This window comes from Vanacampus margaritifer, chromosome 9 (genome assembly GCF_051991255.1).
Source record: "Vanacampus margaritifer isolate UIUO_Vmar chromosome 9, RoL_Vmar_1.0, whole genome shotgun sequence".
NCBI lineage: Eukaryota > Metazoa > Chordata > Actinopteri > Syngnathiformes > Syngnathidae > Vanacampus > Vanacampus margaritifer.
Genome location: NC_135440.1, coordinates 27,624,886 through 27,640,096, shown reverse-complemented (window position 1 = coordinate 27,640,096; position 15,211 = coordinate 27,624,886). Strand labels below are relative to the sequence as shown.

Genomic DNA, 15,211 nt, shown 5'->3' with positions numbered 1-15,211 from the left:
CCTTAGGCACAACAGACCTAATTGAAACTTTCACCACAGATGCGGAAGGCTTCCCCCCACCCATAAAAAAGAAAAAATATATAAAAATCATAAAAAAAATTGGATGACGTCATTGGCAGCCCTCCGTAGGTTTTTACTTGACGTCTTTAAACGTCAGTGGCAGTGAAAGAGTTAAGAAGATCATATTTTGTCTCTGAAGATGACATCACCTGCGCTGAGGTAATCAGTTTGCTGACCAAACCCAGAAAACAGCTGAGCCGTGATTGGTCGTTAACTATTTCCTCAGTGCAGACGATGTCATCTTTAGTCGACAGCAAGTGGAAAATTTGTTTTTAAAGTTATCAATTGTACATGAAATATATATATGAAGTTATCAAATGACATCTGGACAAAATATATTTTTTTAAATTCTGAAAATGGCTCAATGAGTCAAGTATCCCTTTAAGAAATATTATTTATCCAGCTAAGATTCTCAATCTGCAATGTGGACCGCGCTGCAAACAACAGAGTAAAAACAAATGAAATAAAATAATATATGAGGGCAGCATTATTATGGCTAAAATGAAAATCGAAATTATTTTGATCAATATTGTAATCACCATGATTAATCGTGGTTTTTCACCATGTTAGGGAAAATGCAGTCAGGGTTTTTTCTCTGGCTCAAATTGAGGCAGAGGTGGTATCATCCTGACGGGTGACTTCCGATACCAGGTATCGGAGCCGGTACCAGTCTTATTTAAAGGTATCGGTACTCGCGGCGGTGACCGATACCATTATCGGCCGCCCTCCTGCGGACGTTTTACGATCAGGGACAAGAAATTAGAAATGATATGAATGCAAAGATGCTATTAACTTCATGCAATTTTAAGGAATAATAATATATTGGGAAATATAGATCTTTCTTTAAAATCATCAGTCATTTATGGGTGGGCAATTTTATTTACTAGTGGTATCGGTATTTGGTATCAATAGCGGTGACTATTCAAGAGCTGTGTATCGATCGTAGGAAAAAAGTGGATCGAACATTCAATTCGTATCACGATTCATAGGTCACGATTCGATTCGATCCCGATGCGAATCTATAAATTGATTCCTGCGGGTTTTATTTTTTTTTACTCCAATTTAGAAAATACTAATCAGTAAACTTGTACATGTTCACTGTAAGACTTGTATGAAAATGTATTTATTGATCTGGAAATTCAGGCTTCTAACTGAGCCACTGCATTTTACAAACAGGTTGCAATCTGTTTCATGTTTGAACAGCACTGAAATCAAATATTAAGGCTTAATGTTCCATTAATAGAACATTCTTCCACGCTTAATGTGTGAATCCTAACCCTAAGTAAGACGTTTTGTTGAATATTCTCATATCGAATCGATTCGAGAGCTGCGCGCTGTAATATCGCGATATATTGCCGAATCGATTTTTTTCTAACACCCCTACTAGAAACGTTGCATGAAATCATTAATGTATAATATGAATAATTGAGGGCCTATTACAGACCCTTGAGCTACCTCATAGATTGGATTTGGAGTCATCCAAGTAACTCTGCATTCATTTACGTGCCAACCCTCTTGTATCATATCGCTAGAATTGTTTTCGATAGTACGCTTAGTAGCAAGTGCGCGGGATCTTGTGTGCGGGTGCGCGTGCGTGTGTGTGTGTGTGTGTGTGTGTGTGTGTGTGTGTGTGTGTGTGTGTGTGTGTGTGTGTGTGTGTGTGTGTGTGTGTGTGTGTGTGTGTGTGTGTGTGTGTGTGTGTGTGTGTGTGTGTGTGTGCGTGTGCGTGTGCGTGTGTGTGTGGTGGGATGGTTGCCAGTGAAATAAATAATGTAACGTGTTCTTAGAACTAAGACCACAGTGTGCTGCACATGCTCACTCTGAAACACACGCACACGCACAGACCTTAATGCTCCAGTTCTGTTAAGGTCAGAGGAGGGCAAAGTGGACACGGTTTGGGTTTGGGCTATTTTTTTTGGGGGGTGGGGGGGTGATGTGGATCAGGGCTGTGCAAAGGAGCATTTAATAAAAAAATCCATGTTGGATTCTCTTTTAATTCTTCCTGGCGGGATGCAAATGTTCCAAGTGGAGGGAAGAAGAGGAACTTGAACTTCTTTTTGTGTGTGACTGCTGAAATGTGTGGTTCGAATGTTGTCGAGTCAAGCGTGCACGCTGGGCCTCTCCTGTCATCCCCCCCCCCCCCCACACGTGCTCCCTCCTCCCCTCCAAGGTGTCCCACTAAATCACTCCGCTCGACACTCACCCCCAAACCAGTCAAGTGTAAAGAAGAGTGCGTTTGGGTCTTTGAGGCGCGAGACCAGCCATGAGAGGAGGACGAGTGCGTGGAGGGCAAACGGTACGAGCTTCTTCATGTTTCATGTGGCCGTCGGTGAAAAGAGCCGGCCGGTGGCGTGTGTGCGTGCGTGTGTGCGCGTGCGTCGGACGGTGGAGGAGGCTTCCATTTTCTGTGAGCAATCACTTCTTGTTTGTCAGTCTGCTCTCTTTCAAGGCGTACGTGCTCGTTTGGCGGCGTCGTATTTTTGATTGATTCTTTTTACGTTTCCAAGAAAGAACAAGAACTACAACCGCTTTGAATAGCGCGCATACCTTGTTTAAAAATAGGCCACTTCCTAGTCTACTGAAGATTGTACCTTTTTTTTTTTTTTTTGATAGGGTAAGAACTGGAATAAAAAAAAATATATCATTGTTGCAGAATGGTTCATGATGACATAATGTAAGACTACCATTTATTTTATTTATTTTTTATATATATCAGCATCAAGGGAGTGACTTCACTTTGACCTTTGAATTTCAAATGCTTTAGTTTGTATGTTCGCAGGAGGTGGCCTGCTCCTAATTCTGGGGTGAGCAACGTGACTCAATTATGAAAATGGGAACAATTTGTTTTATCATTAAAAAAAAAGAAAAAGAAGTGAGCAGGTTGCTTCCTGGTTGGCGGTGTGACATCACACCTTAAGAAGAGTTTGGAAGTCTGTAAGTCAAATAGCTCGACCAAATTCAAACATTGAAGGCAATAAGGCATCTTCATTTGACCAATTGTTTGTTAGTTAGCAGATGACTGATGGTTGATTTAGGTAACATTATCATTGGAACTGTACCATTCTAAAAAAACAACAAGCTTTTTTTAAATTATTATTATTATTTATTTTTTTTATAACTGCTGTGGTGCGGATGAACATCAAAATTTGGCTCGTTTTGTTCTCTCTTCCTGTTTGACGGACAACGACGTAAGATGACCGCTGTGACCAGACTGTGCCATTATGGAAAAATGAGGGGATTTGAAATAGACTATTGGCATGTCAATGTTTCCATTGTGAAAATAAATTCTGCTAACAATAAATAGAATTTTTTTTAATTGTGTTTGTAGTTGAATGTCAACATTGATGACCATAGACGGACCGTCCATTTGCATTGCGGGGAACGGAAGAGCCGTTCCCTCGAGCAGCCAAACTTTAATTCCTTTATCTGGTTGAAGCCATTTCATGTTTTCTTCCTCGAAACAAGCGCCGCCAACGCGTTTCGGGGAAATCTCTTTTGCGGAATCTTGACAAGTAAACAATGAACACTTGGTGGATGTCATCGATACAGAAGTAGTAAGAATTATTATTTGATATTACGGCACTGGTTTTTCGAAAGCAGTCTGGCGAAAACAAACTCAGCAGACACGCACGCACGCACGCACATGCTCGTGCACGGGCTCATTGGAAAACATGTGACATCAGACTTCATAACAGCATTTCTCCCTCTCGGCCGCGCTTTTCTCTGAATAGCGTACAAGTCACTTTTTCCTGCTCACGCTGGAGACGGATTTAATTGAGGTGGACTGGCAAAACGGACTTCAGTTGAATGGAAAACAAGAGCATACACCGCGTGTGTGTGTGTGTGTGTGTAGTGGGAGTTCATGATGTATGTACAGACGCTGCCCCCCTCCCCCACTTTTGTTTTCTTTTCTTCAAATGCAGAAGTCATGTGCACATTTGCTCACTTTCCTGGCAGTTAAGCTGCTAATGGACACGCATTAAGTTCTCATAGAAAAAGACATCTTGTGTTCACGTTTGGTCTTTATTTGCGTGGCGTGCAGACGTGGGTCGGCGAGAAACAACATTTATGAAATGCGCCACATGCTACGAGTGGCCTTCAAGTGACAAATGAATCCTCTTAGTGAGAGGAAGCCAGTTTGCATAATGAAAGCCGGCAATGAGGAAGCTCAACTCGGCCTCGCGATAAAGTCAAGGAATAACAATTTGTGTTGATCTCAAAGCAGTCGACGGCAGCTTTCGGGTTAACGTTCTTGATATGAACTATAGGTTTGCTGGGGAATCGGATGAAGGACACACCTTAAGGCAAATAAAATTGAAGTGCAAAGGCCCAAAGCTTCAATTAACATGAATAAACCGGTTAGGGTAAAAATGAATACTCAGGGGTGTGTAGTGACGTGTGTGTGTGCGTGTGTTCATTAGTTTGATCTTCTTGCAGTGTCAATATTAACAACCAAATTCACACTTGTTTATAAAGATAAAAAATAGTACATGTTGCGTTTTTACTTTGATGTCAGTCCCCAACCCCCCCCCCCCCCCCCCCCCCCCGTTGCCATGTCTTATTTTCCGAGCGCGCTTTAAGTTAGCCGCAAACTAGCCGTGATGCTTCTTGATGCATTTACGTTTGTCCGGGACAGGAAACGTCATGCGGGCTCATCCGAAAACCCCCTCGTCGTGCCTTACTTGAATTCACCTGAAATTTCACTCTTTTTCATTGGCGTACATTTAAAAAAAAAATAATAATAATAATAAATTGTTACTTCCTTAGGTACTGACTGTTTATGCTCAGACATTTTTTTTATGAGGTCTGAACGTCACATTTACACACTTGATGAATCTTGTGCTTGCCTAAAATTGCTCTCTTCGTCACAAACACAAACAAACAAACAAACAAACCCCTCTGTGTATATTTCAGGGACAAATAAATATGTAAGCAACAAATTAGTCAACTTCTAACCTCTATCAAGCACATGAAAAAAGCTTTGGTGTGAAAAATAAGGCAAGTTGATGTCATTTGGTTTCTATCGAGCGTTTTGTGCTTTTTAGAGGAAGCGAGGCGTCGCTTTTGCTGTTTGAAGTCTTAGATTGCTCGTTCCACAATGTTTGTGTTTTGGCGCAAAATGACTCATGATTGATGGCAATATATCATTTCAGTGCTGAGATGAGGCCACCATTTTTGATTGTCGAAATGTCAAGTGTTGCTGTTTGTTTGAGGTCTTACTTGCTGTTGAGCCCCCATTTCTGATTTATTTGATCGTGTGTCCGTGGTTCTGCCGAGGCCGGATACGGCCCGTCAAGCTTCTTCTGAATACGTTTATCGGAATACGATTGGATGTTTTGGGGTTCGGGGGGCACGTAGGCGGTTGTCTATGTAACAGTGGGGAGGGGTAACCAACCCGCAGTGCGTCTTAAGTCACTTTTGATCGCAGCAGGAAAACGAACAAATGCGCCAAACGGGTCGAGGACGAGCGTTTGAACGAGAGAGAGTACAACTTGAAAGTTGCACATCTGAGGCGAGGAGGAGGAAGTAGGAACACGCGCTTTCAAAAGCAGAGAGCAAAAAAAGATGGATGCCATGAGATGCGTAGCGCCTTTGCCCTTAAGGGCAGGAAAGGTAAGATTTTGTTTTTAACGCAGCCTCGGCACGTGCGGGCGGTCCCGTCGCAAAGGCCCCATTTGCAACACATTGTGGATGGCAAGATTTCAAAATGGTAAAAAAAAGAAAAAGTAGTATACAAAGCTCCATCACAACTTGCGGGTTCAGTGCATTGCGGCTTTTTTCAATCGTACTTTAAACTGATTATTTGCTATATTATTTATCTCTCTCTCTCTCTCTCTCTATATATATATATATATATAATTGATATAATTATATATATATATAATTGATATAATTATATATATATATATATATATAATTATATATATATATATATATATAATTATATATATATATATATATATATATATATAATTTATATAATTATATATATATATATAATTATATATATATATATATATATAATTGATATAATTATATATATATATATAATTGATATAATTATATATATATATATAATTTATATAATTATATATATATATATAATTTATATAATTATATATATATATATAATTTATATAATTATATATATATATATAATTTATATATTTATATATATATATTTATATATATATATTTATATATATATATTTATATATATATATATAATTATATATATATATAATTTATATATTTATATATATATATATATATATATATATAATCTCATTGATATATATGTTACTGCAGACTCGCGTAGCAGCAAGCACAAGGAAAGTGCATCAAAAGACAGAGAATGTCTAAAGTCTGTGATTATTTCACACCTAATAAAAGATGCTAAAGTGCAATATGCATAGATGGAGAATGGACACGAGCCGCTGCTGCTCGTTCTTCAACAAATCATAAACTACAATCAACACAAGCACTTTGCTGATAAACGCATGCAGTCACTCGACGCAAACTCTTTAGCCAACGCGACATTTGCTCACTTGCACGTCACACGACAGGCCGGGCACACGTTTGGACATTCAACATCACAGATACTACACTGGCGAATGTAAGGTGGTGAATAATGCCTGCACTTCACATGTCTATTCTGATTTCTTAAGCGTGGCGCTTATTATAAGTAATAAAATGTATATTTGTTGACTGCACAGACTTTGTCTATGTATGCGGGGGTGTACTGGAATGCTGCAATCCCTGCAATAAACAAGGGATTATTATTATTATACTACAATTAACAAGTTGTATAAAAACAGTAACCGAGCTTTCTGGGTTATTTTGTTGTAGTTGGGTTTAGTTTTCTTTGCTTGTTTCACACAATACGACCCAGTTTTTTTGGGGTTGTTTTATACAAACCAATCCAATTCTTTGGGTTGCTTTACACAAAACGACCCATTTTGGGGGGGGGGGGGGTTGGGTTGTTCTGAACAATAAAATTTTGTACAAAACTTTGCAAATTGTTTAGGTTTTGTACACAACAACCCAGAAAAGTGGGCCAAATTGAGTAGTGGATTAGTCCCGTTTTTAAAATCCCAACTGGGTCATTTAGCACAGCAATATAAATAAATCCTGGTGGTCATAATGTTAAAAACACAAGATAAAATTTGCATTTTATAGTCGCAAATGAATTTCCAGGTGCAAGTCAAAATATCCAACAATCAAGATTGACAGTTTTTTTTTGGGGGGGGGGGGGGGGCTTTCTTCAAATGAGCCCTTCTGAGATTGTCTCATTAAAGTGAACCATTTTTCACTGCTGGGCCAATAGCGAAAAATGCTATGTTCATGCTACGTTAAAGGTTTTTGTTACCATGGGCCTGAGTTTAAAGGTGGCGGCGCTCAAATTTGCAAACATTTCAAATCTGTGAGCTGAGTTGCCTTTGAAGCTGGTCTTGAATAACAAATGTTGCTTGTGCCACTGCGTGTGCGACCTCAGCATTGATTTGCCAAGCTCTTGTCAAACATTTAATTGGCTTGACTTTTCAATTGGGTGGAGTTCACCTTTGCCAGTCTTAAATAGATTGCAGTTAAGTCACATAACAGGTTAAATGTAACAATGGTGGGTGGGGGCAAAATGTGTGTGTGGGTGGGGCTGGGGGGGTGTTGGATGAGACCACAGGCTGGCACACGTGTGCTTAGCTTCATGTGCGTGTTTGGCTGGGTGTGTTTTGGAGCAGGTTCGTCCGGGTGGATGCGGCGCGCTTGTGCAGGGCGTCGTGGGAACGCTCATATTGGATGGCCGGGGGGGGGGCTGCTGGTTGCTATGGGAGGGAGACAACAAGCGGAGGGCTTGGCTTGTTTGTGGAAAATCTGGTCCGCTCATGTGTGGGAATTAGTGTTGAGGAGGTAGAATGTGGACAGGGTGAGGCGGGACGAGGCACTCGGGTCTCGGTACCGAAGGCCTCAAGGGGAATTTGAGTCGAATAGGAAATGATACAAATGTCGACACATTATAGAAAGGGACGTACTGACGTGATTCCATCGCGTACCACCAGAGGGCGACTGCTTACAACTATGGGTTCTCGTACCACACTTGGAAGTTGACTGCCTTATCGTATTGAGCAGAGAGAAACATGACGAGATTTTTTTTTTATACACATTTCAGTATTGAACATAACACAAAAAGTTCATTGAGTTCACTTGTACACTGTTCAAAAAAATAAAGGAACACTTTGTTCCTGTGAATTTATAGAGCCGATTCACTCCAGACGAATTTGACATAATAGAGCATTTCTACTGCCACACTCCACACAGTTCATTTAAGCAAAGACCTCCCCCAAGGCTGAAGAAAAGTTATTCCTATTTTTTCATTCCTACCACTTTTTTGGACTCTTTTCTCCTTCCGCATAATTCATCCGATTGTCATCATTCCAAATCCAACGTATTCCAAAAATTCACACCATGATTCCAGAAAGTCATGATTTTCCCATAATTCAACATTTTTCACCTGCAAATCTTCCATTCCTTCCAATTGAGGCCAAATTTACCCCCAATACTTATTCACTGTTCATTTTCTCGATTCGGACAGTTCCCATTTGAAATTTAAATCATTCTGCTTATTCAATTTACATTATGAACGGTTTTCAACATGCCAAATTTTTGAACATTCACATTTTTTTTACCTCCAAAATTCCCGTATTATTCACTCCTTCCTCAACATTGTTTGACACATTCAAACTATTCCAATTTCAAAATGTGCCATCTCATTTAGTCCCATTCTCAACATTGACCACATTTTCTAAAGGCTGAAATTCCAAATATTGATATATTCACCTCCAGTTTCCACCTTTTATTGACCGATTAAAACCAATCCAACGTATTCATCTCATTCCATGTCCTTTCAAATCTTTCAATGTTTTTTTTTTTTTATTCAGCCTCCACATACAATTTCTCCCGAAATTGCAAATGTTCTAGTTTCCACGTAAGATGCAAGTTTCATGTTGGCCCAAATAAGGATGTAAGTAAATGTCAAATGAAGTTCAACAAGATTGTGAAGGAAGACGTTAGTGGCACCAACAGCAAGCACAGGTGTGAGCGTCGGCCTGCCTTGGTTATGTGGCACTTTTTTGTTTTTACCGTCCTCGTCCTCTCACTTGCACTTCCTCCTGCGAGTGCACGTCCTCCTGCTTCTTGCTCAGGTATTTTCATCAAACGGCTAATGCTATAAAGGGAATTAACCTAGTGCCCTGTGGTTACGCCGGCCCGCCATTGCATAATCCCGTGTCTGTTCCTCCTCGTCCCAAACAATTACAGCCCCTCCCGTCCACACCGTTGCGTCTTCTGGTTAGGTTTGCCCTCGCTTTTGATCTCTGTGTCTCCAGTGAGGCACATGTCAGCGCTAACTCTCAAATACGAGACACGCGGAAATGCTTTGCTTGCTACGCTCACTGGACACTTCATTAGGTACACCAACAAATCTGCAGTTATATTAAAAATTCTGGCCTTACAAGGATAATTATGTCCCGTAAATGACCGTCTTTTTGTCTCTTTAAACGCACATTTTATGGTGCTAGACAGGCCAATCAGTTTTATTGTTGTTTGGTGTTGTGTTGTTTACTCTCTGTGGCTTAGTGACTCCATTTTGAGGAGTCCAATCTGGCACCCCTAAAATGTAGTGTTTTCATATACTGTATGTTAACGCCTCAATAAAAAAATCTATTTAAACATACAAATATATAATCTGTTGCATGATGCTGGTGAACTTTAAACTTGTTGTGGTTTTTTAGAAGTAGAATCTGCCTGCATTTTTTTCCTCTAGCACGTCAGGTTTTCATGATGATGATGATGATGATAATAATAATATGCATATTCAGGAATTAAGGCTGGTGGAATTTATTTTCTGAAACACAAGCTTTTATAGGTCAAGCTTAAAAAAAGAAAAGAAAATCTCTCAAAAACCTGATGTGCTAGGAAAAAAAATCAGCATCAAACATATGTTTAGGGACACCAAATCCATGTCTGATAGAAAAGTTCTTTGCGCCAGTGTAAGGAAAAGTTGAATGAAGGCTCATCGTAAGATCTTTAACAAGGCCAACACGACTGTCCTACATGTTTAAAGAAAAGGTCATAAAACAAAAATAAAGTACAGCCACTCACACTTTGAAAAGGAGCAGGAAGAGGAAATGGTTTTCAAAGCAACACTGCCACCAAGTGGTGTTTCAAGGGTAATGCAGGGAATGAATGTATTTTCTTTTTTCTTTTTGTGCGTCTGGCAGGCGGTGATGTCTTCAGGCGAAGACGGTCTGATTGGGATCCCCTTCCCGGAGCACAGCAGCGACCTTCTGTCCCACCTCAATGACCAGAGACGCTCGGGGCTCCTGTGCGACCTCACTCTGACCTCTCGCGGGGCGCGCTACCCGACCCACCGCTCCGTCATGGCCGCCGTCAGTCTCTACTTCCGTCGGCTCTTCGGGGCGGAGGAAGGCGGCTGTGGCGAGGGCGCCGGCGGAGGTTTCAGCGTGTGCCAGCTGGACTGCGTGGCGCCCGACGCCCTGGACGCCCTGCTGGAGTTCGCCTACACGGCCACCCTGACCATCCCCTGCTCCGGGATGAGGGACGTGCTGCGGGGCGCTCAGCTGTTGGGCATCCAGTGCGTGGCGGACGCCTGCAGGGACATCCTGGGGGAGAAGGCGGAGCCGGACAAAGAGGAGGAGGAGGAGGAGCAGAGGGAGCAGCACGCGGCTGCCGTTGGGAGGCCGGCAGGTGAGCACGCGTCCCGAAGGAAAACGGACAGAAAGAAGGTGAAGAAGGTGTGGCCGCATCACATCGACTCGCTGTTGAACCCACCGCCCGCTTCTCCCGTCTCGTACCCTTCGCCTCTGTCGGACTCGCTGCCCCCCGCCCGACCCCTCAGCCCGGAAACGGAGGAGCTCCTCTACAGATGGAGGCAGAACGGCGACCCCGGGGCGGTCCGAGTACCAGAGAGGGGGCCCACGTTAAACGGTGGCCACCTGCATTGGATGCACCAACGACCCCCACCCCCGGCCGCGCCCCCTGAGGACAAACTGTCCGAGGAAGACGACATGGAGGGCTTCGGTAACGAGGGCACGCTGATGGAAAGCACCTCCACCGCCGCCTCCGTGGCCGAGCGAGGGAAAGGCCTGGCGGCGCCGGCGACGACCGAGGCGGCGGTCGGCAGGAAGAGGAAGTCGCAAATGCCTCAGCAGTGTCCCGTCTGTCAGAAGATCATCCACGGAGCGGGAAAACTGCCGCGGCACATGAGGACGCACACCGGCGAGAAACCCTTCCAATGCTCCGCCTGCGGCGTTCGCTTCACCAGGTACGCAAACCTCAAGCGGTCGTCCATTTTCCGCGCTGCTAATCCTGTCTCACATGCCGGCGTCTATCCCGCATGACTTGATGAGAGGCGGGATACGTCTGGGAATGGTCACCTGTCAATCACGCTCGCTTGCCTGCTGACCTGCACAGTAAGATAAGATTAATAAAAAAAAAAAAATCTGTTAATTCAATCCTTAAAACAAAAGTGGGAGAAGCCAAGCAATAATTCTACACAAACTGAAGGTTTTTGTTCTCTACGAAAATGAAACCAAGGTCAACCAATGAAACTTTTTTTCCCCACTTCTTGTTAACTTATAGTGTGTACAAGTGAAACAACATGAGAGGAGAAGTAAAAACAAACCACTGAGATAGTATGGTTGCACAAGTGTACACACCCTCTCATTAGTTTTTTTCTTTCTTTATTTCAAAGTTTCTTTAATCATTCAAGTTTTGGCCCGTTTAGGTGTGCCGTCGCTCCTTGCATTGTTTCTTTGTTTTTTTATTTCTAATGGGAGAGATTATTCTTAATAATTAGATAATTAAGAGAAAGGATCAAGTAAAAGAATGGTATTAATTCCATGGTGGCACATTTGTGCGTGTTAGGTTTTGGGTTGCCCAACTTTGTTTACTTTATCATTCTATTTATTTATGTTGTGTAGTGCGGCAGTGCTTCAAATAAATGACTAAATACTATAAAAAGTCTAAAAGACAATCGGAGCAATCACTTGAATGATGTCATGCTATTTTTTTTTAAATAATCAACATATCACTTGATAATGTACTTTATAAAAACATTACCAAATGACATCATGAAATAGAAATAAAAAGAATGTAAACGATTTGATCACACTTGGCATTAATTGGATGACTATTGTGTTGCTGCCCACATTGGCCACCTGGGGGCAGTATAGAACTGACAAACAGATCATAGGTCTCAAACGCTGCTCCTTGAGGAGCACATCCTGCAAGTTCCCTCCTCCAACACACCTGATTCAAATGATCAGCTCATCAGCAGGATCCTAATCATTTGAACCAGGTGTGTTGCAGGAGGGAAACCTCTGGAACAGGCAGGCACATTCTGGGCTTTCTTGTCACCATCTGAAATGTTTTTGTGTTTAGGAATGACAAGTTGAAGATCCACATGAGGAAGCACACGGGCGAGCGTCCCTACTCGTGTCCGCACTGCCCCGCCCGCTTCCTGCACTCGTACGACCTGAAGAACCACTTGTCGCTGCACAGCGGCGCGCGGCCCTTCGAGTGCCTGCTGTGCCACAAGGCCTTCGCCCGGGAGGACCACCTGCAGCGCCACCGCAAGGGCCACAGCTGCCTGGAGCTGCGCGCACGCTGGCCCGGCCCGGGACCCGACGACCAAGAGGAAGCGGACCCGGACGCCGGCGAGCCGCCGCGGCCCCGCCCCTCGGCTTTCCCCAGGCCCACCATGCTGGAAGGCGGGATGTTCCAGGCCCACGCCGACAGGGAGCGCTCGCTCGCCCTGCAGGCTCTGGCGCAGCTCAGCCCGCACCGCTTCGCCAACTACCACGGCCTCCTCCTGCGAGGCGGCGAGCTGCAAGGCGGCCGGGAAGGCGGGGCCAAAGATGCCGGCGGAGGCCACTCGCAGCGTCAAAGCTGGCCACGCCAAACGGCAGAGAAGGTTGGCGAGGAGGAGGAGGAGGAGGAGGAGGAGGAGGAGGAATAGTGAATGTTTGAATTATTACATCCACGTTAAAAAACAAAAACAAAATCTCACTCAGGTGGCCGGGCCTGCTGCTCCATGTCGACAGCGCTTAGGAGAAAAAAAAAAAAAAGAAAACGGGTTTTCTGAGTCCTTCCAAATGTTTGTTTGTCCACTGGCTCTTTGCGTTTGATTTTGTTTCTCTTTCTTTTATGTTTTTCTTTGTAGGTTTCAAACTTACGGGAAACATCGTCTAACCACAGCGTTCTGATTCATGTTGTGTTTGAGGAACAAGAATTAAGCAGATTGAGCCATTTTTTTCTACGCAAGCGTGGAATTGCCAATGTGGTGTAAACATTTTGGACTGGAAAAATACTTTTTTTTGCAAATATGCTAATTAAATACATTTGAACATACTTGTTGGCTAAATGCTAAAAACATAGCATGTTTTTCCTATAATGACATGAGGTATTGACCCTGTTGCATTATGGGAAAAATGCTGAATGGAAATCATGTGCTGCAGACGTAATAAATCATATACATTATGAATAAATCATATTTACGTACGCATGAACATTTTTTTAAATGGTGGCATTATTGGGAAAAAATGCTAAGTTTGTAGTATTTAGCCTACAAGCACATTCAAACATATTTGCAAGTACCGTTCAAGCGTATTTTTCAGTCCAAAAGGTTTACTCCACATTGGAAGTTTCACACTGCTGCCATTTTTAAAGTCATTCTCTGCCATTGACGACTATAGACGTCAGAGATCCTTCTTCTTACTGGATTGGCAGTTCATGCCCTCCGCCTTCGACTGAAGTTGACGTCAAAGTTCCCTCGGGCTCGCAAAGCCAGAAAACTGGTGAGCCTTGTCTTTTTTTCAGTCAACAGCAGAGGGCGCTATAAAGCCAAAATGAGATGGTTGAAAATGGATGGAATTTTTTTTGCTTGGTACTGATTCCACGAAAGCAACATGAAAGCCCAGACTTTGCTTCGACAAGCGGGAACATGTCGAAGATATGATTCCCCTTTTGGATGTTGGTGTTCATACTTGCGTTGACCGGGACGCTGCTCACGGTGCAAACAGAAATTCAGAGCTGCAAAATGGAGCAACGATGAATAGAATTCATATTGTCATTGCGCGTCGCGCTACGAGCTCCATCAGTCGTAAAAAGTGCAGCCAAGTGGCGTCTGTCTTTGCTTACATTTGGTGCTGGAAGAACCAAAGATTTTGTTATTTGATCACTTAAAAAAAAAAAATATATATATAATTAGCCAATGTTGGGTTCAAAGAACTTCTTCAAGCTTCCTTCCAAAGTTTTCTGTGTTGATTGACCAAAAAAGACCAAGTCTTGGTCAAAGTTGCTTCTGCCCTTTAAAAGACTTTCGGTGTCAGCCTTCCAACGCACACTTTTAGTCGCGAGGGGATGAACGACAGCATTTTCCCTTTTTTCCTCTATTTATTTATTTATTGTGTTTATTTATTTCTCTGCTCTTTTTTTTTTTTTTTTTTTTTTTTGCGAGATGAAATCCCGGGTTGATCATTTTCTTATGTCGTGGCTTCCTCGTCCCTTCTTTGCGCTTCCTTGCACGCGTGAACCCTTTCAGGTACTGCACAAGAACATTCCGGCCTCTTCCGACAGCCGCGGCCTTTGATTTGAACCTCATTTTGACATTTTTTTTTTCTTATTCCAACTCGCAATGGATTTTTTTTTACGAGGATGCCTCTTGGAAAAGGTTGCCTACACCTGTGTTTAAAACGCCACAGGTGGCAATTATTCATGTGGCAGGAAGTCCAAATGAGTGTAACGGTCTGTAGAGTCCCCAAAAAGCCAACGAGCTCAGGAAAGACCAAAAGTAGCCGCCGAGCGGGGGAAGCAATTTCAACATACCATGAGTTTATTGGCATGACGTCGGACCCCTGCAAGCGACTTTCTGCATCTGCGTCGCCTTCTACAAAGCCGGGATGTTTGAAACGCAACGCCTCATCGGCTAAGCTGATATTTATCATATTTCCTCTAATGAATTCCTATTTGATAGAAGCTGTGGGACTTAAAAAAAAAAAAAATTGCTCCTCATATTTCCGGCCACTAAAAGTGAAAATAAAAATGCCTTCTGAATTTGACGCATCACGATTGTTAA

At 42.7% G+C, this 15,211-nt stretch overlaps 1 protein-coding gene across 2 annotated transcripts in view; it reads left to right on the top strand.

The window, feature by feature from the left end:
* zbtb7b (zinc finger and BTB domain containing 7B) overlaps nucleotides 1–15,211 on the top strand; it is a 24,400-nt gene extending 9,189 nt beyond the window's left edge. For both annotated transcript variants that reach the window (XM_077574946.1, XM_077574947.1), the window contains exons 3-4: nucleotides 10,335–11,398; nucleotides 12,517–15,211. In XM_077574946.1, coding sequence (XP_077431072.1) covers nucleotides 10,341–11,398; nucleotides 12,517–13,093 — 1,635 coding nt within the window. In that variant the 5' untranslated portion in view covers nucleotides 10,335–10,340 and the 3' untranslated portion in view covers nucleotides 13,094–15,211. The remainder of the gene's footprint in view (nucleotides 1–10,334; nucleotides 11,399–12,516) is intronic.